The sequence below is a fragment of the Peromyscus maniculatus genome, chromosome 18, assembly GCF_049852395.1.
Source record: "Peromyscus maniculatus bairdii isolate BWxNUB_F1_BW_parent chromosome 18, HU_Pman_BW_mat_3.1, whole genome shotgun sequence".
Classification (NCBI taxonomy): domain Eukaryota; kingdom Metazoa; phylum Chordata; class Mammalia; order Rodentia; family Cricetidae; genus Peromyscus; species Peromyscus maniculatus.
The window spans coordinates 52,371,425-52,391,490 of record NC_134869.1 but is presented as its reverse complement, the minus strand read 5'-3'; the positions used below and the strand labels follow the sequence as shown (position 1 = coordinate 52,391,490).

Here is a 20,066-nt window from a genome sequence, read left to right as displayed (position 1 = left end):
GAGGTCTTGCCATTGGAAGGTGAGGAACTCAGAAGAACAAGAGAGCAAACCTTGCTGAGGCCAGCTGGGACCAGACAGTTCCAACTATGCCGTCAGTGGACCACAGATTCATGAACGTAGATTAAGCGGGTTCAGTCAAGCATCAGAAATGGCCGGCTGACCCACAGATCCATGAGCAGTAGATACAAGGTCACAAGTTTAAGCCTTCGGAGGGGTTTGTTATAGGAATACACGGTTATAAGTTAAGCCACTGCCTTTGGAGGGGTTTGTTATTTTACAGCAATGGGTGATTGACAGAAGAGACAGACATAATCATTAGGTGGAAAGAATCATTAGGAGAATTGAAGGAACTAGTCTCCAGGACCACATCGCAGGACCCCCATGAGAAAAGCTACATTTGGGAAGTTATGGAACCAGAAAGCCAATTGAGAAACCATCGCTACAAGACCTAGCTCCAGACCTGTTATGAACAGGAAGCCACCCGCTCCAGCGCCACACCATGGTCACTGCCGATATGGCTCACACCAGCAGATGCCTGAGTTCTGCTTTGCTTCATTGCTCAGTGTGTGCGAGCACTTCTGATCAGCAGGGTGTGGGTTATTCCTGTGCGTCTACATCACAGTAATCTAAAATCACAAGGTCAAAGGGATGCTCAGTTTCCCAGACACTGCAGTTGTAATGGGCTTGGACTCAGTCAGTTTCACTGTTTGCCACATCTACCATTAGCTAAGATGAACATGACTTCTAAAACTTATTTCATAGCCAGTGCTCAATGATACCAAAGCAATTTCTTTGAATTTATAGGTGTAGTGTTTTACAATGGGGTATTTTACTCTGTACTGTCACATACCATTGGCTCACATTGAGAGACTGGAGGGCTAACCAACATAGTATTGTGATTTTCTGAACTCACTGCTCCAGCAAAACATATAAATCTGTTAAGACCATCAACAATGAAAAAACAAAGGAGAAGAAACTGCCTGGATGTCCTGGAAAATTCTTGATCACTTATTGACACTTTTGAGAGCATGGCCAATAGGAATAGACAAGATCTCAGAAGGGGCAAGAATACAATCTAGCCTTGACCTACAGTTACTAAGTGCAAATACATTAACTATGTGACAAAGAAGTATTTCAAGGTTTATTTTGGCCTAAGAGTAGAAATTAAGAACCTAAAGGTTCTTAAGGGGATTGTTGGATTGTACCCTGTGATAACAATGCCTTAAGTGATAGCATCTGGGGACTGGTGGGATGATTCAATGGTTAAGGGTACTCATTACTCACAGAGGAGGTGGATTTGGTTCCCAGCACCTACATGGTAGCTAACAACCATCTGTAACTCCATTTCCAGAGGACCCAACCTCCTCTTCTGGTCTCCTCAGCACTGCATGCACATGGTGCATAGACATACAAGTTACGAAAGCACTAATACATCTAAAATAAAAATAAATAAATCTTTAAAAACAGATTAACCAAAGAAATGGCATCTGGGCCCTCCACCCATGGGTATCCGGGGAAACAACTGGATTCATGGGTTGTTAAACTAAAAAGGGGTTGGGGTGGGGAGGTGGGAGTGGAGCTGGGAGGAGCTGGGGGAGGAGCAAGAGGCAGGTGGTGGATGTGATCAAAATACATTGTATAAAATTCTCAGATGATTAATAAAAACATTACACACACACACACACACACACACACACACACACACACACACACACACACACGAGATGTCATTTGTTTTTATATAGTCAGAGAGTGAATGCTTCCAAATTCTGGAGAAACATTTATGCTCCTGTGGGTGCTTTGTTAAGGGTTGGTGATTTAGAACAATGAGTAATTAGGGAAGAGAAAGGGACTGATTCTCAGATAGCAAAGTCATCAGCAATGTAGGTGTTAAAATGAAAGGAATTTGCACCCCTGAATTTTGTTCCCATATCTATGCAGCCGAGGAGCATTTTTATTTTGGTATGTTTGCTTGTGGTGGTTTCTGCCCTGCTAAGAATTACTTTTCTCAGCCATGGCTTTGTATGGTGAGGAGTCCCTCAACCTCACTGAAAGGGAAAAGTCCTTGTCAAGCGAGCCTGGAGTTCCTCCAAAAGTCCCCCAACGTTACCCCACTGGTACAAAAGCTATACACACCCCCTGTCAACAAACGCATCATACAGTTAAAAACCTAGAGGGCAAATCCAACTTGACTCATTAGTAAATCTTAATCATAGATGTGTTTATTCAGTTCTGACTGACATTGATGTCAAGGATCAGCAACTGCTTCCAGGCGGAGAGCGCTGATTCGATTGTTCAGTTTCTTTTCATTGGTGTGAGGAAACGGAAAAATCAGTTAATACCTATAGAAAAATGCCGGGGAGCACATGAGTCAGAGCTGTTCCTTTTTGGAAGTTGCAGAGCTCCAGTTTTACTAAGGAAAATCCAAGGACGTGGCAGGGCTGAAGAGTGGGGAGCCGGAAGAGGTAGAACTCCAGTCACTTTATAAGGAATTAAAAACAAGGTTGAATGTATGGACAGGCAGGAGGCTGCTACTCTGTCGACGCCCTGGGTTTCCACACCAGCTTCAGTCTGATTTCTGAAGTAGCAAGGAATGGAGGACAGGGATATGGATATACAGACAGCAATTTGCATTTCTGGGAGCAAATGTTAGTTACATCTTCCCAAAGAAGGGCTGGCCCGGATTCGCCACTCAGGCCAGAACAAAGAGAGAGTGAAAGGTCCCTAGATCAGGTGTTTCTGAGGACGGCATTTAAAAGCAGCTTCTTTGTCCTGCTTGCTCTTCAGTCTCCTCTAGATGGAACTTTCTGGCAGTCGGTTTAAAAGCATCCTTAGCATAGCCAGGTGCTCATAGGCAGCCCCTGCTGGGTTCTCCCCTTTCCTTTTATTTCCTGCGTCCTTTGTGTGAGCATCCTCCCCCCCCCCGCCCCCCCCCCCTCCGTGGGTGATTGCAATCAGCTTTGACAGCAGGGCTGTGTCTTAGTCATCCGCGTAACACCATTTCCCACCCCTAGCCTGGCGGTATTTTACTTGTGTGGAATTTTGTGTTGTTAAAGGAAAGCAAAGACCTCTAGAGGCCAATGCAAGCTCTCCCATATCTCTGCTGCTGCCACGAGAAGAAGGATGCGTTTGTAAGGCAGTCAGCTCCTGCGTTTAACCGAATGACAGACGAGTCATTCCAAGTGCAAATAAAAGTCGCCTTAAAGGATTTTTTTTTTGTTATTGCTTTAGTGTTAAAGGAAACTGGCAATGTTATTGTAGTGTATGCAAATTAGATGACCCTAGAAAGGACCAGTGGAAGAAGTTAATTTATATAAGGAAAACAGCCCCAAAGGTAACTATTAATATTGACTCCAAAAGCTGGCCCTTGACCTCCACATATACGCCACAGCACACACGCGCGCGCTCCATCCATAATTTGCATATCCTTATAAGCTGAATAAAATACTTCTCTCTAGCTGCTGCTAATGGGGTTAGATTCACCCCGTGAATGTCATCATGCCCTATCAGGTGACACATCTTCTCTTCTGATATTCTTCCTCTCTCTGCACTGTTGGCAGGTCATATGCATACTCGGCTTTTTCTTTTATCTCTGAGAGTCTAGCTTGCTAACTCACAGAGATGCCATGCCGCTGTCTCTTTAAGGGATACACGGGTGGGTGGGAGCCCCGCCACCTGTCAGTTCCTGTCACCTCACTTCAGACTCTGCAAACCACAAGGCCGGCAGCACCCTGTTAGGTTTTCTAAGAACCCCAGAGAGAGGCTGGAACGCTCGCTCTGGGTGGAACCGCTGTCTCTCTCAATTGTACCCAAACAAGTGACTTCATACCCCATGGTGGCAGTCCACTGCAGGGTCTAGCTTCCATTTTCCTTTTTTCCTCATTTGGCCTTGTCAGAGGCAGCCTCATGCTGTTCCCTCAGAACACTGGCACCACCTGGACGGTGACATGGTCTCAGAGGCCAGTTCCATAGGCTTCTCCTGTGAACCTCTACTCTCTAGGAACATTGGCATTCTCCCTTTGCGCTCCCAGCCACAGGGTGTGGACTGCTTTCTACAGTTACTGTTCCCGCTTTCTCCTTTTTGCTTTAAAAGTCCTCCAGTAGCCGGGCGGTGGTGGTGGTGGTGGCGACGGCGGCGGCAGCGGCGGCGCATGCCTTTAATCCCAGCACTCGGGAGGCAGAGCCAGGAGTCTGTAATGGCTCAGGTATATACTTCCTACGATATGGACTAAAAGTATCCTAAATAAATATTATATGTAAATAACATATATATGTGTGTATATATTATATATATATGTATATATATATATGTATATCCTAAATCTTCTGAACAGGTGATATTTTGTTTTCTAAAGAATATATTTAGCACTGGGCAGTGGTGAAGCACATCTTTAATCCTAGCACTTGGGAGGCAGAGGCAGGTGGATCTCTGTGAGTTCCAGGCCAGCCTGATCTACAGAGCGAGATCCAGGACAGGCACTAAAGCTATAAAGAAAAACCTTGTTTCGAACAACAAACAAAACAACAACAACAACAAAAAACAAGTTCTCCAGTAAGCAAGAAACCAAAGCCCATGAATTTCTTTGCAGAAACACCTATTCAGTTTCTGTTTTCCTGACTGGACTCTAGCAGGTACAGCATTCAGTACCAGAAGGCCCAACACACTTGGGGCTGCTGCAGCCGAGTCCCTAAGTGGCAGAGCACCTGACATTTCTGTATCTGCTAAAAAGTTTGTTCTTTCCCTGGGCCGTAGATGAACTATGACACCTTTAGCTTGTCCTCTTTGATGGACGGTTAGATCGTCTCCTATTGTATGAGTTACTTTTCTCATTGCCATAAGCAGACAACGCTCTACTGTACACACCCCTTCACTGTTGACAGACGCAACTTAAAGAAGGAAGGGACTAATAAGGAACACACAGTTTAGCAAGGGATGTAGTCTATCATGGCGGGAAGACATGGCCTTGGGAACAGGAGGCAGCCGCTCACATCATGTTCACATGCAAGAAGCAGAGAGATGAACGCTGATGTCCATGCTTTTCTTCCCCCTGCCTCTTCCCCACTTTCCCGAAGTCCCAGCTATAGATGCTGCTTGCCCATGCTCAGGGTGAGTCTTTCCTTCCTTTCTCTGGAAACCCTTTCAGAGACACACTGAGAGGTACACTTCCTAGGTGGTTTCCAACCCAATGGGGTAAACAATGTTACCGTCATACCTACCTTTTATTATCAGCAACAATGCATCAAACAATCTCAAAGGAATGTGTATATATATATATATATATATACATATACATATACATATATATATGTCTGTAAGTTTGTAGAAGAGGAACTGATGTGTCAAAAGGATTGTCAAATTGTTCTCATTTCGGGTTATAGTAATTCTGCTTGTAGGAGAAACAGAGACTCTTACACGGGGAGGCAGGAAGCAGGCATGGTACCCTTGTCCCATCCATTGTGAGGGGCTCCTACCGGAGGAGAGAAGCATAACATGAAGCCTGTCTTAAGAGGAATCACTTTCTGGCCTGGTTTCCCACGGACTTCATGCTGAGACCTCTGGAGATGAGAAAGGCCAAAACAAAACAACAGCTCTCTTAGATGCGTCACTATTCATCTGCCAAATGAAAGAGGGTGGCATGTCATTTACACCCAGGCTGGACGGTTTAAAGTGTAGTTGTCCAGTGGAGACTTAGTACCCAGCTAATGTGGTGGTAGCCAGCAATAATAGTTCTTCTATAGACGCGTGGCTACTGGGAGAGAGGAAGTGCTGCTGGGTGTACTGGGTATAGCTGTGAGTCCCCGTGAGGAAGTTCCTTTGAGTCCTGAAAACTACGTGTGGAATATTGGAAGCCATTCCACTCGTGTGCTTTTTTTTTTTTTTTTTTTTTTTTTTTTTTTTTACTGGCAAAGATGGTAAGAGTTGGTAACACACAGACTACACAATTCTTTCGCAGAGTTCATACCTATTTTATTCCAGGTCTTTGATTCATTTCTGGGGCGTTGATTTTTTTGCTTAACAGTGGCACAGTAAACTGTGCTTCCCTGAGTCCTTGCAATACATCTCTAGCATACCTGGGATGTCACCAGGTCACTTTTATTCCTGCCACTTATGCCCCGCCCCGCAGAGCTTTATCACAATTCTCATCGTCCCTGTTTAAGCGGACAGCCTATGTCCTTTCAGTTCTTCACGCCCACTTCCCCTTGGCATTGTGTGGTGACAAGGCTTGGTGTATAATCAGAGCCGGGTCTCTTCCACCCTGCAAGGTCTGGGCTGCTTTCCGGCAGGGGACTCTTGTTTCGTGTCCCACCGTGCCGCGCTTGTGACATTCTTAATTCACAGGGCTGAGGCTCTGTCGTCACCAATTAACATTAAAGAAAGGCCTCCTGGATGTGTGGCTGCACAGGGACTTATTTAACATTCTCTTTGTTTTAGATATCAGGTGGCTGCCTCAAATGAAATTTTAAGCATCTCAGTGATGATGAAGATGGACAGAGACATCAATTAGGGATCAGGAAGGCAAGTCCACAGGAAGTGAATGCTTAAAGGAGAGTATGAAGAGTTGATGTGAACATGCCAACATTTAAAAGAGGTGTTTTTTTTCCCCAGTCAACAACTGACAAAAATAACAGGTAAATTCATTATTCCTGGAAGAACCCTGGCAGCCTTCTAGCCAGACACCGGCCTTGATCATCTTATTTTCCTCTTCTTGCAGTTGCAGTTTTCAAGGCCAAGTCTGAAATTTCCCCCTGAGTTTTTGCTAATCATCTCGACCCCTGGGGATGACTCTCTGCTTCAAACTTTTCGTTCCTGCTTCTCGTTTGGAAAGTGAGCCTGGGACACACTATACTGTTATTGAATAAATCTATGTACATCCTTCCCAAGCATGTCTGGGCAATTTCTTTCCCGACTTTTAGAGTTAGCACTCTTAGGAAATATTTATGATGATGGGCAAAATAGCCTATCAAAATCAGATGGACTGCAGTTTTTTTTTTTTCTTTAGTTTTTACTCTTTGGTCTTTGCTCTTTTGGGGGGCCTACCACCCAGCTCCCAAATAACCACACACAGAGTCTTATTCTTACTTATGAATGCCCAGCCTCAGCTTGGCTTGTTTCTAGCCAGCTTTTCTTAAATTATTCTGTTTATCTTTTGCTGCTGAGCTTTTTTTTTCTCTTTATTTCCGTATATCTTTTCTTTCCTTCTTACTCTGTCTGTGTAGCTGGGTGGCTGGCTCCTTCTCTTCTCCATCCTTGATCTTGCTCCTGGTCCCAGATTTCTCCTTCTATTTATTCTGTCTGCCAGCCCCGCCTGTCCTTTTTCCTGCCTCGCTATTGGCCGTTCAGCTCTTTATTAGACCATCAGGTGTTCTGGACAGGCACAGTAACACAGCTTCAGAGTTAAACAAATGCTACATAAAAGAATGCAAGACATCTTTGTGTCATTAAACAAATGTTCCACAACACAAACAAATGTAACACATCTTAAAATAATACTTTTAAAATTATTTAGTTATTTTGTTATTTATTTTGAGTTAGGATTTCTCTGTGTATCCCTGGCCATCCTCGAACTCTTAGACCAGGCTGGCCTTGAACTGAGAGATCAGTCTGTCATGCCTCCCAGCACTCCCCAAGCAGAGGCAGAAGGATCTAGGTGAGTTCAAAGCCAGCCTGTTCTATAGATAGAATTTTATTATTAAAATGGAGAGTTTGAGGCCAGCCTGGGCTACCAAGTGAGTTCCAGGAAAGGCGCAAAGCTACACAGAGAAACCCTGTCACGAAAAACAAAACAAAACAAAACAAAACAACAAAACAAAACAAAAATGGATAAGAGAAAAAACAAGGCTGAAGGGTTGATAGTTGAGATTCAAACATAGTTTTTTTTTCTTTTCTTTTTTTCCCTTTAAGCCCCAACATGAGCCTTTCCCATCCCCCTCCAAGGGGTCAGAAGGAGAAAGAACACCATCAAAAGATGGTGTTTGTGGTCTTAATAAAATTTATTTGAATCTGCCTGAGTACATCCTATGTAGTTTTGGGCCTATCCTTTATGACCGGAGGCTACTGCAACGCGGCTGTCGGTAGGAACTGGTTTTCAGCATGGTATATACTCCCTGACAATTTCCTTTCCGGAAAAAGCCACTCTGGGTTCGGGTCGTGCGTTCTGGAACGCCGGGCACAGCTCTCCCGTTCTGTGATGTCAGGGAGCTGGAACCTGAAAGGTGGGCTCCTGCGGAGTTCGGCTGACGCGCAGCCCGGATGGTTGTCACGGTGCTGCGGTGCGGTGCGGTGCGGTGCGGTGCGAGCATCGGTCCCACACCCGGAGCCTCGGTCCCCGCAGCCGCCTCCTCCTCCGGGGACAAAGCTCCCGCAGCGAGCCCCGCCCACCGCAGTGCCCGCATCCTCATTGGCTGGTTCACCGCCCGCCATCCCTCCCCCGGGGAGCGGGGCGGCGCCCTGGCGAGCGCTGGTTGGTCTAATCGTAATGACGGTAAGGGCTGCCATTGGTCTGCAGGCTCCAGGAGTGGGCGGAGCAAGGCCGGGCGGCGGGGCGGGAGGGCGGCGAGCAGTGCGCCGGCGCGTCGTCGGGGACGCCGGGGCAGCCTCTTGCTAGGGAACCGGTGTTGTCGCCCCGCCCCCTCGGGGGGCTTGTCGTCCCGTTAACTGTCGGCGGGGCCGGTGCGGTAGAGCAGGGCGACATGCCGGTGCGCTTCAAGGTGAGATCCGGGGGTGCTCGGGGGGCTGGTGGCGGGGACCCCCGCCGGGTGAGGGCGGTGCGCGCTTCGGCCTCCCGGAGGCTCCTGGCTTGGAGCCTGTGCTGGGGCGGGGTGGGGGGCGAGGATGCTCCGGGCCGTGGTCCAGCGCCGAGGTGCGGGTGTGGGAGAGTTCGATGCGGTCCTGATGGAAGTCCTTCTGGGCGCGGGCGCCAGGAGCGGAGGCGAAAGGCTGCATTCAGGGTAGGACGCCTGTGGTCCCTCTGACGTTTGCATCCAGCCCCCCCCCCCGCCCCATTTCCCCGCAAAACTTTTAAAAGTGTGCGTGTGTGTCTTCGAGTTGGGAAACGGGCTCTTAATAAGAGGAGAGCGTGTGTGGGTCTGCAGCTTGCCTGGCTGTGCGTTTGTTTTAGGGGTTGCTAACATTTCCAGGTAGCTAGCTGTCTGTGCCTCGCACCCTTCCACGCAACAGGTGGCCATAGCGTTCCAGAAAACCCCCACTCTAATTCTTAAGGGCTTGTCGACGGAGTGAGAGGGGGACTTGTCTCTCTCCAGTTGCCTTCTATTAGAAGGAACTAGGAGGAATCCATGCTCTTATGCACTTGGTGGGAATTTAGGGTAAATCCCTAGTACACTTTATCAGATGAGCTCACCCTTGAGAACCAGCTAGAGGGCAGCCTCTCTGAGCATCAGACTCCTGCTTCCATCCCCCTCAGGTGGTTGGGAGGATTAAAGAGCTACTTAACCAGGGCTGGGTAAATATTAGCCGTTATTAAGGAGCTTGTCTGGGTTTAATTATCATTCTTAGACCGTTTAACACTTCGGAGGTTGAGATTTTTCTTTCTTTCTTTTCCCTTTCTGACGCTGGCTTTTAAAACCCTGTTTATCACACGGTGCTGAAATTGTGCTTTGCAATTACAGGGGCTGAGTGAATACCAGAGAAACTTTCTATGGAAAAAGTCCTATTTGTCAGAGTCCTACAACCCCTCAGTGGGGCAAAAGCACTCATGGGCCGGACTTAAATCGGATCAGTTGGGTAAGTTGAGCAAATCAGTAGCTGTTATGACCTGAATAAACCTTGGGTTTTGCTTACAAAACAATTAAAATCTGCTTGTCACAGCAGACTCATTCATCTGGTTGGCAAATATTTATTGATGCTATACTGTGATCTTAAACTCCTTTATGTATAGAAAAGAAGCTCATTAAAGAAGGCATTTCAGGTTGTATATGAAATAGCATGGTAGCAAACAGGTTGAAGAGCAGACTTAACGGGACTGCCCTTGAGCTTTGTTGTTTTGAAAAAGGCTCTTCTGAAGATGTCTGAGCTGGAACCTGCAAACTGAGAGGGTGGAGCATGGGGAAGAAGGGAAGAAGACTCCCAAAGTCTGGATGAGCGGAAGTGTAGGTAGAGCAGCTTGCCCAGGTTCAGTTAGTGTCAGAGGCAGGACCTGAACTGGTCTGTTTTGGCCGGGGCCCATGAGTTCAGAGCTATGCTCTTCTTATTAATTTCCTTCTTCTCCAGACCTCAGAGAATGTGAGCCCTGGGCTCTACTCTCCCAAGTAGGCCTTAGGAAGCAACGCCGTACAGGATTGTTGGGGAGGGCCAAGGGCGACGTGGCTTGGTAAGGGTTTTTTTACGTACACAGGCCAATACTTAGTGTGGTATGGATGGTGTGCGCAAAGGCCTGATGGGTAAGGCATCAAACGTGAGGCATTTGAAGCCAGGGAAAAGTTAGACTTACAGTGAGGGCACCAAGCCGGGAAGGCAGGAAAATAAGGCATGTGCTTAGATTAAGTTTGGAGACCCGAAGGAAGTGTGGGTAGCTCTTTAGCGTTCCTCACAGCACAGAGATTCTTAGCCCAGGGCCTGATCTCAGAGGCCCGATTCTCAGGCAGCCTGCTGGGAAACCTCTCTACTCCTATGTCCTGTACTTTGGAGGGTTTGTTCAATCAGGAATGCAAACTGGTCTTCATGTATAGCCATCTCATTGAAGGCCCGAGGGGTCTGACTGGACACTGGACAGTTGGCTAACTTGCTTAGTTGTCCTTTAGCATTTTAGCTGAGATCAGCTGCATCCAAGGGTCCCATGATGAGAGGAGACCTTGCAGGTGGAAACCACTTCAGAGCAGGGGACACTGTGAAGGAAGTGATGGTTCAGAGGTGGGGGGTGTAGGAATTTTAGGTAAGCACAAGGACCAGCGTGAGGATTTCAGGCCACTCGGAAATGGAAGTTGGAGGCTACCAAGGAGCAGCAGGCTTACCCAGGACTCACTGTCCGGCCTCTGAGTACAATTCATCCCTCACCACCAAGGGGCCTTTGCTGGAGCTGGGAAGACAGAGGGCAGCTGATCGGAGGATCTTCCACTTTGCTCATTCCCCAGATCCCACCCCTCTGTTCCAGCAGAAGTCTAAGGCAGTGGTCTTCCGTGCCTTTGTTTTGTTTTCATGCTTCCTATCATAATTAGAGGGGCCTGGGAAATGGCTCTGAGGCTAAGGGCACCGGTGCCCCTGCAGGGGACCCGGGTTTGGTTTCTGGCACCTGCGTGGCAGCTCACAACTGTCAGTAACTCTAGTTCTAGGAGATCCAACCCCTTCCGGCCCCTCGGGGCACCAATCATGTATGCCTTATACACACATAGATACAGGCAGGCAAAACACTCCGGCACATAAAATAAGGATAAAAAAAGGGATTTAGAGGGTAGCAGAGTGTAGTTCAGTGGCAGAGCACATGCTTAACATATGCGAGGCCCTGGGCTTGATCCCCAGGAGCGCCCCCAAAGTTAAGAAAATCTTATTGACCTCCCTCCCGTTTTAAAATTGATCTTTAATTTCTTTCTAAGCTTCAGAGGATGCATATTTTGGTGCTGCCACCTCAGCTCAATTCAGTTTATAGGAAATATAATTTGCAAAGCCACCCTCTTGGGCGACCTGACTTGCCAAATTAGAGCGACTTCCTGTGAGAAAAGTCGAACTGTAGGCTTTGGTTCAAAGTGCATTCATGCACTTCCCAAGCGAGCTCTCCACACCTGAAGTGTATGGCGGTTGGAAAAGCGCGAAATCAAGGGCTGCTCCTTGGTTATCTCCAGCCTTTGCTTTCCTGTGAGATAGTGTCCCTTAGGAGGGCCTGTGCACTCTTGTCCCTTTGTCTCCCTAGCCCTGAGTTCTTGTGGTGTGTCACGGTGGCCCACCACAGGTAGCATCAGGCTGCTTGAGATGTGCTCCCGTCTCCTGGGAAGTGGCCGCGGGACCCAGGTAGGCTGTAGCGAATAGAAACACAGAAGGCAGGCAGAGCAGGGTCACCCGTGGAACTCGGGATCTAGAGAGTGCTCCTTTCTGCTCACCCCACCCTATGAGAGATGTCTTTCTATGCCTCTCCACTGATGCCTTTCTAGTCCAGGGAAGCCCATGAGCGCGGGACCCTCGCTTCAGTGGCAGAGCAGCTCAGAGAGAGGTTTGGGAGCGGAGGGTTTACCTCATGTCAGCCTTCCTGTTGCCTTTCCTTCTGCTCTGGTCCTACTCTTCCTCAGGTGGAGCAGCCCTCTTCCTATTTAAGGAAAGGCCCCGCGAACTAGGGCATTCGCTCAGCGCTGTCACGGACTCCACCTACCTAAGTAGAAGGCGGAGGTCCAGTTTGGTCTCTGCACCCGCTGGACAGTGATGGAGAGAAACTGTATCGAGCTCTTGTGACGGGGTCACTCTTTAGTTCTCAGGAAATCAAGGCGAAGGCGAACCAGGAGCGAGCCTGGTGACATCTCATCCTCCTCGTCTCGGTCGGTTCTGCACAGGAGAAGCTTTGTGAAAGGTTCCGGATCTGACAGACCAGGGCTTGTTGTTCTAAGTAGAACAGGAAAGTAACCAGAAACGGAGGCAGCACACTTCCTGGCATGCCAGGTCGCTCACCTTGTGATGCCCGTGACTTGTCCAAGGACAGCTGGGACACTGTGACCTCAGTGTTCAGCTTTAATACTGCTTTAAAGCAGAACCAATAGTTGATGTCGAAAACTATACTTAGTTTTTTAAAGTCCTACAATCTGGAGGAATTTGTGTGTGTGTGTGTGTGTGTGTGTGTGTGTGTGTGTGTGTGTACACACACCACAGGGCATGTGTAGAGGTCACAGAATGGCTTGTGGGAGTTGGTTCTCCTTTATACCGTGTGTGTCCTGCGGCTTGAATTCAGGTCGTCAGGCTTGGTGGCAGGTGCCATCTTGTTCTCTCTCAACTGAATTTTAAGCTTCAGTTCTCTCCTCACAGGTTTTATTAATCACAAATTTTAGTAAGAGCTCTTCCCGACTGTGAATTTTGGAAGTAGCAACTTTTCTGTGCTATGTTTTGTAGGGATCACGAAAGAACCAAGTTTTATTTCAAAACGAAGGGTTCCCTACCATGACCCTCAGATTTCAAAATCCTTGGAGTGGAATGGAGCCATCACAGAGAAGGATATGGTTGTCCCACCAGAACCTCAGACCCTCCAGACACCAAAACCACAAGAGGCAGAGCCAGAAGAAGATGCTAACCAAGAAAGAGCTCTCTCCTTAGAGGCTTCCAGGGTTCCCAAGAGAACTCGATCTCATTCTGCAGACTCCAGAGCGGAAGGGGCTTCCGATGCCGTGGGACAGCACCAGGATGCAATAAGAAACCACGTACTGGATGATGAAGTGAAGCTGGAACCGCCCCCCCAACCTCTGGCAGAGAGTGTAGATCCCAGGGTAGGAACATCCGTCATATTTCTTTAGAAAGTGACAGCTTCTATAGGTTTTGCCATCATTTCATAGTACTACATTGTGTATTTACATTTTTTTCTTGTCATTATTTCCTTGCCTCGTGTCTCTGGTCTAGATGCCAGCAGGCTGCTGAGAGTTACTGAGAATGGCTGTTTTCTTAACACTCCCTGTTTTGTGCTGGTTGTCTAAGTCACGCCTTCCCGGGATGAACACTCTGCCTCGGGATTTTATTCTCCCGGGACTCGCGCCCGAGTCCTAAGGGCTGAGGTCAAGCTGCAGCAGAAGGGGAGAAGGCCATTTCCCTGGCTGGGGTGCTCAGCTGACTTCTGCCTATCCTCATTTCACTTTCTTACTGTGTACCGGGAGGCGACAAACAGAAGCTCGGTTGACGGGAGGGGAAGGAAGGAGCCTTCTGGCTGGCTCTCAAAGGCCTCGCAGTTCTGTCCTCTTATGTCACAGCTGGCCTGCAGCAGGGCCCCGGCAGGCACATAAGCAGAGGCGGCAGGGTGGCTGTGGGAATCTCACGGCCTCCTACATCTCATTCTTCAGGCTGTTGCTCTTTCCCTAGCTTTCTCCAGCCACCGACTGGAACCCTGGAGCCATTTAGGGGTGCTAGAGGAGGATCTGTGGCTTGTTGAGAGAGCCGGGGGATGTGGGGGGACCATGGAAGGTGATGCGTGAGCTTGGTGGTCCGAGGGAAGGGTGCCCACAGAAGTGTGTGGGTAGGGCAAGGTGCTGTGATCTTTTTGATATTAGATTTAATTGTGAATGATTGGAAGGAAGGATCTGAGCAATACTATTTTTTTTTAGATGCAAAATAGTTCCTTGACACTATTATTAAGAAAGGAATTTTAAATATTTTGACACTTGAAAAGTGATTAGAAGTTAAGAGTTTACTATACTGTATGTATATAGTTAGCAATACTGTATGACACAATGAAAACCTAAGGGGATAAATTTCATGTTACATGCTTTATAGTTTGTGGAGCAAATTTTAATAGTTTTGGATGGGTTTTCTTCTCCCCAACAGTTGGATAGGCATCTCCGTAAGAAAGCTGGATTGTCCGTTGTTCCCTTGCACAATGCCTTGAGAAACTCTGAGTACCAAAGGCAGTTTGTCTGGAAGACCCGTAAAGAAACTGCGCCCGTGTTTGCAGCCAGTCAGGTAGTTTAACAGTGCGATACGTTTCTGAGCGTTCTAACCTGCTTCAGTATCACAGACTTATGTGGAACTAAGAGCTGAGAGAAAGTAGAAGCTGACCGAGGCCTGGTTCTAGGTTCTGGAAGACAGAGGCGAGTTTTGCTGGACTTTGGCTCTCTCCCCCTTACGATTTCTATAATAATGTACCGTCCTGTGCTACTGATGATCCCCATTGCCAGAGCCACTAGGCAGGGGACAGGACAGTGAAAACCCTAGGGAGCGGTAAGTGTCCACGTGCCAAAAGATCTTTTTAGCTTACTTTTTAAACCATTCAATTGGTTATATTCTGAACTGCTATTTATTTGACTAGTGTTTCGGCATGATGTGTATTTTTTTAAGAAAGATAACTGCTTTGAATATTTAATAAATGTAAAGTATGTTGAAAGTAGCACTTGATATAATTGTTGCCTTGAATCAGCTGAACGATGACGGGGATTGAATTTAGTTCTGTTTGTTTCTCATTATATTTAGATTAGATTAGATTTCATTATATTCTCGTGCAGTTTTAGCATTTTATTACCTTGCTAATAAACATTCTGTTAACTGCTGCTGTCCTCGGGAGACTTGTTAGGCTCTGAATTCTTATGTTCTTAACTGCCAGGTCCATGTGTAATAGCTCCAGAAGTCCATGACACCTTCACTTTTGTTTCTGATCGTGGTATTTTTCTTTGATAAGGCTGTGTACCTTTACATGCCCTTGATCCATTTTGCCCGTATTTCAGTGCTCAGTGTTTACTCTGCTTCTAAAAACTGAGAGGATGATAGATAACAGCAGGGTAATAACATGTGTGATCTTCCATGGTCATATGCACACCACTGATGATGTACATCATGGCAGCTTTGTTTAGTTGTTATATATTTTAGGATCATATGAGGTGTAACACAAAATGATGTGTTCTCTTTTTAGGACCTCATAAATAGGTGCAGTATTTCGTCTGCTTACTTGCTTGCAAGTGTTCTTCGATATTAAGTGTCCCTAAGAGATACCTCTGACTTGAAAGTGATGATTCGTTCTCATAGAGCATTTGACCTATAAGCTAGAGCTGATTCAAGTCAGAGATTTCTCCACAAATTTTTCATGCCAGTGAAAGCATTTTGCAGAAGTGTTTTTTTCATAGGATCAGAAGTACAACGTAAAATAAACCGCCAGCGGTGTCTTCATTAGTGATTCCATTGCTTTCATTAGCAAGGCTTTCAAAGGGTTTCTTTGGGAAGCAAACGCTCTTTGGAAGTTCAAAGCGCCTTGGCTTTGAGGTCTGGAGGAGCTCACTGATAAGCTTCCGGCGCTCTCTAAAGGATCCATCGGCTTTTAATCAGGGGCCTTTTCTTAATAAGGTTGTCCTACTAATCCTGAAAGGAGTTGGAATAGTTTGGGCTGGAAAGCCCGTGAGGTTGTAATGGTCCTGAGGAGATGGTTTGGATTGGGTCTGTGTGAAGATGTGCTGTTCAGTGGTACAAGGCAGCAGTGGTGTATGTCCTGCCCTGCACCCTCCCAGAATTTCACTGTCATCCATGGTGATACACCAGCACGTGGAAACCATATTGAATAGTATGGATGAAAGAAAACATTTAAAAGAGAAATATAGTAGTTCTTGGATGTTCTCTCTTGCCTTAATGACAGTGCAAAACCTAAGCAAGAAACAGGCAAGAAAAAAAAATTGCGATTGAACAAATCAGGCACCATTTTAATGTTTTAGAAAAAGGGGAATTCTGGCAGGAGAAACATAATTTGTAGAGCTGACAACAGTTACTTTAATAAAGCTAATGTCTGTTCATATTATGAAAATATGTTTATTTCATTATCTCACTACAAACTGGTGGGAGGAAGTTGGAAGGGAAAATCAGACAAAGGAGTATGGTTTATTTTTGCTTAAGTAACATTTTGCTGATAATTTGACTATTTATTAAAAACATAGTTACAAGTATAGAAATTTGCCCTTTGGCTACTAAGGACACATGTGAAATGAAATCGCAGTCATATACAATTTTGCCTTTTTGTGCACTGTAATTCAACTTCTTAGGAGTTTCTAAGAGCAATTAAACACCTAAGTTCTGTGTCACTTGGAACCAACCAAAAACTGAACTTCTTTTTGTTTGTTTTCAGGTTTTCCGTAATAGAAGCCAAATTGTCCCACAATTCCAAGGCAGTACATTCATCCACGAGACTGAATACAAGCGGAACTTTAAGGGTCTATCTCCAGCGAAGGAGCCAAAGCTAAGAGAGGGTTTGAAAGGAAACGGTGGTCTTGAGACGTTGTCTCCAGAGAAGGTATCTGCTAACTCCCAGCATCTTCACAAAGGCTTCCCACTCCTCCTGGCTTCTTTTGTTACCACCTGAGCTCTCTTTCTTCTGCCAGTATTAACTCATTTGTTCATTAAAGGCCAGATGTTCGTTGAGTGCTTATGAGGAGCCAGGTCCTGTGTAGGTATGAGAGCGCAGGATGCAGATGCAGCAAGGCTGTGCAGCGCTTAGGCTGCTGCGAGAAAGATACATGACTAACCTTAATAGAGCATGACCATACTTAGCAGTAAGCAGGTAAGTCTTCCGTGTTAGTGCCAAATGATTGGCCGTGTGGTGACGGGAGCTGCAGGGCAGTAGGAAAGCTGGGAATGTGCATTTGAAAGTCGTAGCTATTAAACAGAACACACATTTATTTTAAGATCAACTTTTTATTATGCTAAGTTGTAGCTAGTATAATTAATATCATTTACTTCGGTGAATATGATGAACACCTGGGTGTAGCTAGAGTTTTCCTGCCTGGCCCAGAGTCAGGACAAATCTTTGTCACCTGCCAGTCCCACAGACGCTCAGACCCAACCAAGTAAACACAGAGACTTACATTGCTTACAAACTGTATGGCCGTGGCAGGCTTCCTGCTAACTGTTCTTATAGTTTAAATTAATCCATTTCCATAAATCTATGCCTTGCCATGTGGCTGGTGGCTTACCGGCGTCTTCACATGCTGCTGGTCATGGCGGCGGCTGGCAGTGTCTCTCCGCCTCAGCCTTCTGCTTCCCAGAATTCTCCTCTCTCCTTGTCCCACCTACTTCCTGCCTGGCCACTGGCCAATCAGTGTTTTATTTATTGACCAATCAGAGCAATTTGCCATACAGACCATCCCACAGCACCTGGGTTTGTATGTGAACTTATAGGTATTCTAAGTTATGACATCAGGATAAAAATCACTGTGCAGATTATAGGAAAATGAAATATAAAATATTGTTTTTTGTCTCTTGTAGTAATGTTATGTGATACTTTGTGGTTAGAAAGTATTATGACTAAAAGTATATTATTATTAGAAAGTATATGACTAAAAGTAAAATTATATACCTGTGTATGTGAGTGTGGATACAAATGCTTGCACACATGCACACATATATGCATACATGTGTACTCAAGCATGCCCCCACACATGCATGTTCACTAAGCACACACATATACATTCTTATGACCTATGACCTTCGTAGGGGTGGAAAGTGTTATTCCGTAAAGCACTGTGGTAACTTAATTAGCAAAACTTTAATTACTGAACACTTGAACGTAAAGTTAAGGACGAAGTAAAAATCTGTTCACTATATAGTAGCTTTGTTTGCTTAATATTTAGATGGCATTTGTTAATCTTTAAAAAACAAAACAACAAAACCCTAGTCAGGGATCTCAATTTGTTGATTTTTTTCTTGTTTTCTTTAGTAGCTAAAACATCTAAAAGCAAAACTGTAATAGGATCTCCAAGCCTGCCTTCATAACATCTATGTTTTTATTCTATTGTATGACTCTCTAAGCATAAACGCTTAAATTATTTCCATTTCAATATAACAAGGCAGACGAGCCTTTAGAATTAGAAGTAGAGATGGGATCAGAAGACTCAGATCAGCCTAAAAAGAAGCTTGCTCCGTGGAGACACCAAAGGCTTGGGTATGTATTCTATAAGGAGACTGTCATTTTTGGGTGGTCAACATGCTAAAGTACTTACTTCCATTCTGTCTCTCTTAGCAAGGTGAATTCTGAATATAGAGCAAAATTTCTGAGCCCAGCCCAGTATTTCTATAAAGCTGGAGCTTGGACCCGCGCGAAGGAGAACGTGCCAAGCCAGGTGAGCCTGTGATTCACATTTCTTCCAGCCTGTCCAACAGTTTTACAATGAGTTTCATTCACAATTTCAAGATGAACGATACAGTAATAGCGCTCCAATTTCAACCGTCTTAAAATTGTAGGTAGTAATTAACAACTTAACCAGTATGTTCACTGTTTTTATACCAGTGGTTTCCTTAGAGATTGATATTTATTATTAAAGTCATTCTTTACCATCCAATAGCTGAGGGTTTTAATCAGTTCAGTTTGCATTATGGATTTGTTTCTCATGACATTCAGACCTCCAGTCTTCAACTGAGGGTCACCGTCCAATCAATAATGTATAGACAGCAAGGCTGCTGACTGTTTGTACCATTGCAGTGTGTAGGAAAGGGTGGGCATAGCCTGAGCTCATTCCGTTTCCAGTTCTACTCTCGGGGTGCCCTGGCATAGGGGAGACACTGGGGATCTAGACAGGCCGGAGGAAAGGGCCGTTATTTCCCAGTGCTGAGAGGTGGGGCTGCTAGCATAAATGGTGGAACAATAGGATTGTCATAGAATTAGTATCTTAAGAGTGTATCCTGACAGTTTTCGACCTTTTCCATGTGCACAAGCTAAATTAAAACATTCCTTAGTTGGTTTATATAATAATAGACATTCTTTTCCATCCATCTTTCCAAAGAGGGTTCATTGGATGGGGAATGCGTTTGTCTAGCTCAGTGCTTAGCACCATGGCTGGCAATTGCGTGCCAGCCTCCGGGGTCAGGTGTTGGCCCCTTTGAGTCACTGGTTCTTTGAGCTGGCCTCTCCCAGACAAATGGCTGCCTCTCCTGCCTCAGCGTTCTGTTTCAGTAGGTTTCTGGATTTTTTTCACTGCAGCTACTCTTGGTACCTGTCTCCCTGAGCCTCGTGCAGGCTACATGGGACAGAAGTAGAGTGCCAGCCCCCATTTCGTCTGGGCCATTTGCCTATTCACTCCGGTGAAATCAAATAAAAAAAAAAAAATTGAGCATCAGAAGCAGTAAAGGCTGGAGAGAGGATGGGGACCCCCAAGTCTTAGATGGTTTATCAGTATTCCAGGTCTTGACAGAGAGAGTGTGTCTGGGGAAGTGGGCAGGGCAGGAGGAATCGGAGGACGCAGAACAGAGTGGCTGCCGAAGGCTGGTGGACAGGGGTGAGGCCATGAGAAAGTCTTGTGTTAGATCCCTGGCTAGCGTGCGACTCCTTAATAAGGTGAGTTGGTGTTTAGGCCTCAGCTCGAATGTTTAGTGTTTTCAGAGACTGGAGAGATGCTGAAGTCAGGAGCCGTTCATTACATTGCCCTAATGGAGGAGAATGTGTTTTGTCAGTTTTACCTAATATGAC

At 46.0% G+C, this 20,066-nt stretch overlaps 1 protein-coding gene across 4 annotated transcripts in view; it reads left to right on the top strand.

The window, feature by feature from the left end:
* Window positions 1-8,172: 8,172 nt before the first annotated feature.
* Window positions 8,173-20,066, top strand: part of Mdm1 (Mdm1 nuclear protein) — a 29,792-nt gene continuing 17,898 nt past the window's right edge. The window contains exons 1-7 of one of the 4 annotated variants that reach the window (XM_042263211.2): window positions 8,173-8,483; window positions 9,628-9,742; window positions 13,043-13,413; window positions 14,459-14,593; window positions 16,734-16,898; window positions 18,451-18,545; window positions 18,624-18,723. In XM_042263211.2, the coding sequence (XP_042119145.2) occupies window positions 8,190-8,483; window positions 9,628-9,742; window positions 13,043-13,413; window positions 14,459-14,593; window positions 16,734-16,898; window positions 18,451-18,545; window positions 18,624-18,723 (1,275 nt within the window). In that variant the 5' untranslated portion in view covers window positions 8,173-8,189. Of the gene's footprint in view, window positions 8,484-8,518; window positions 8,710-9,627; window positions 9,743-13,042; window positions 13,414-14,458; window positions 14,594-16,733; window positions 16,899-18,450; window positions 18,546-18,623; window positions 18,724-20,066 lie in introns of those variants that run through there. The other 3 variants (XM_076554192.1, XM_006973359.4, XM_006973358.4) reach the window with 3 other exon arrangements.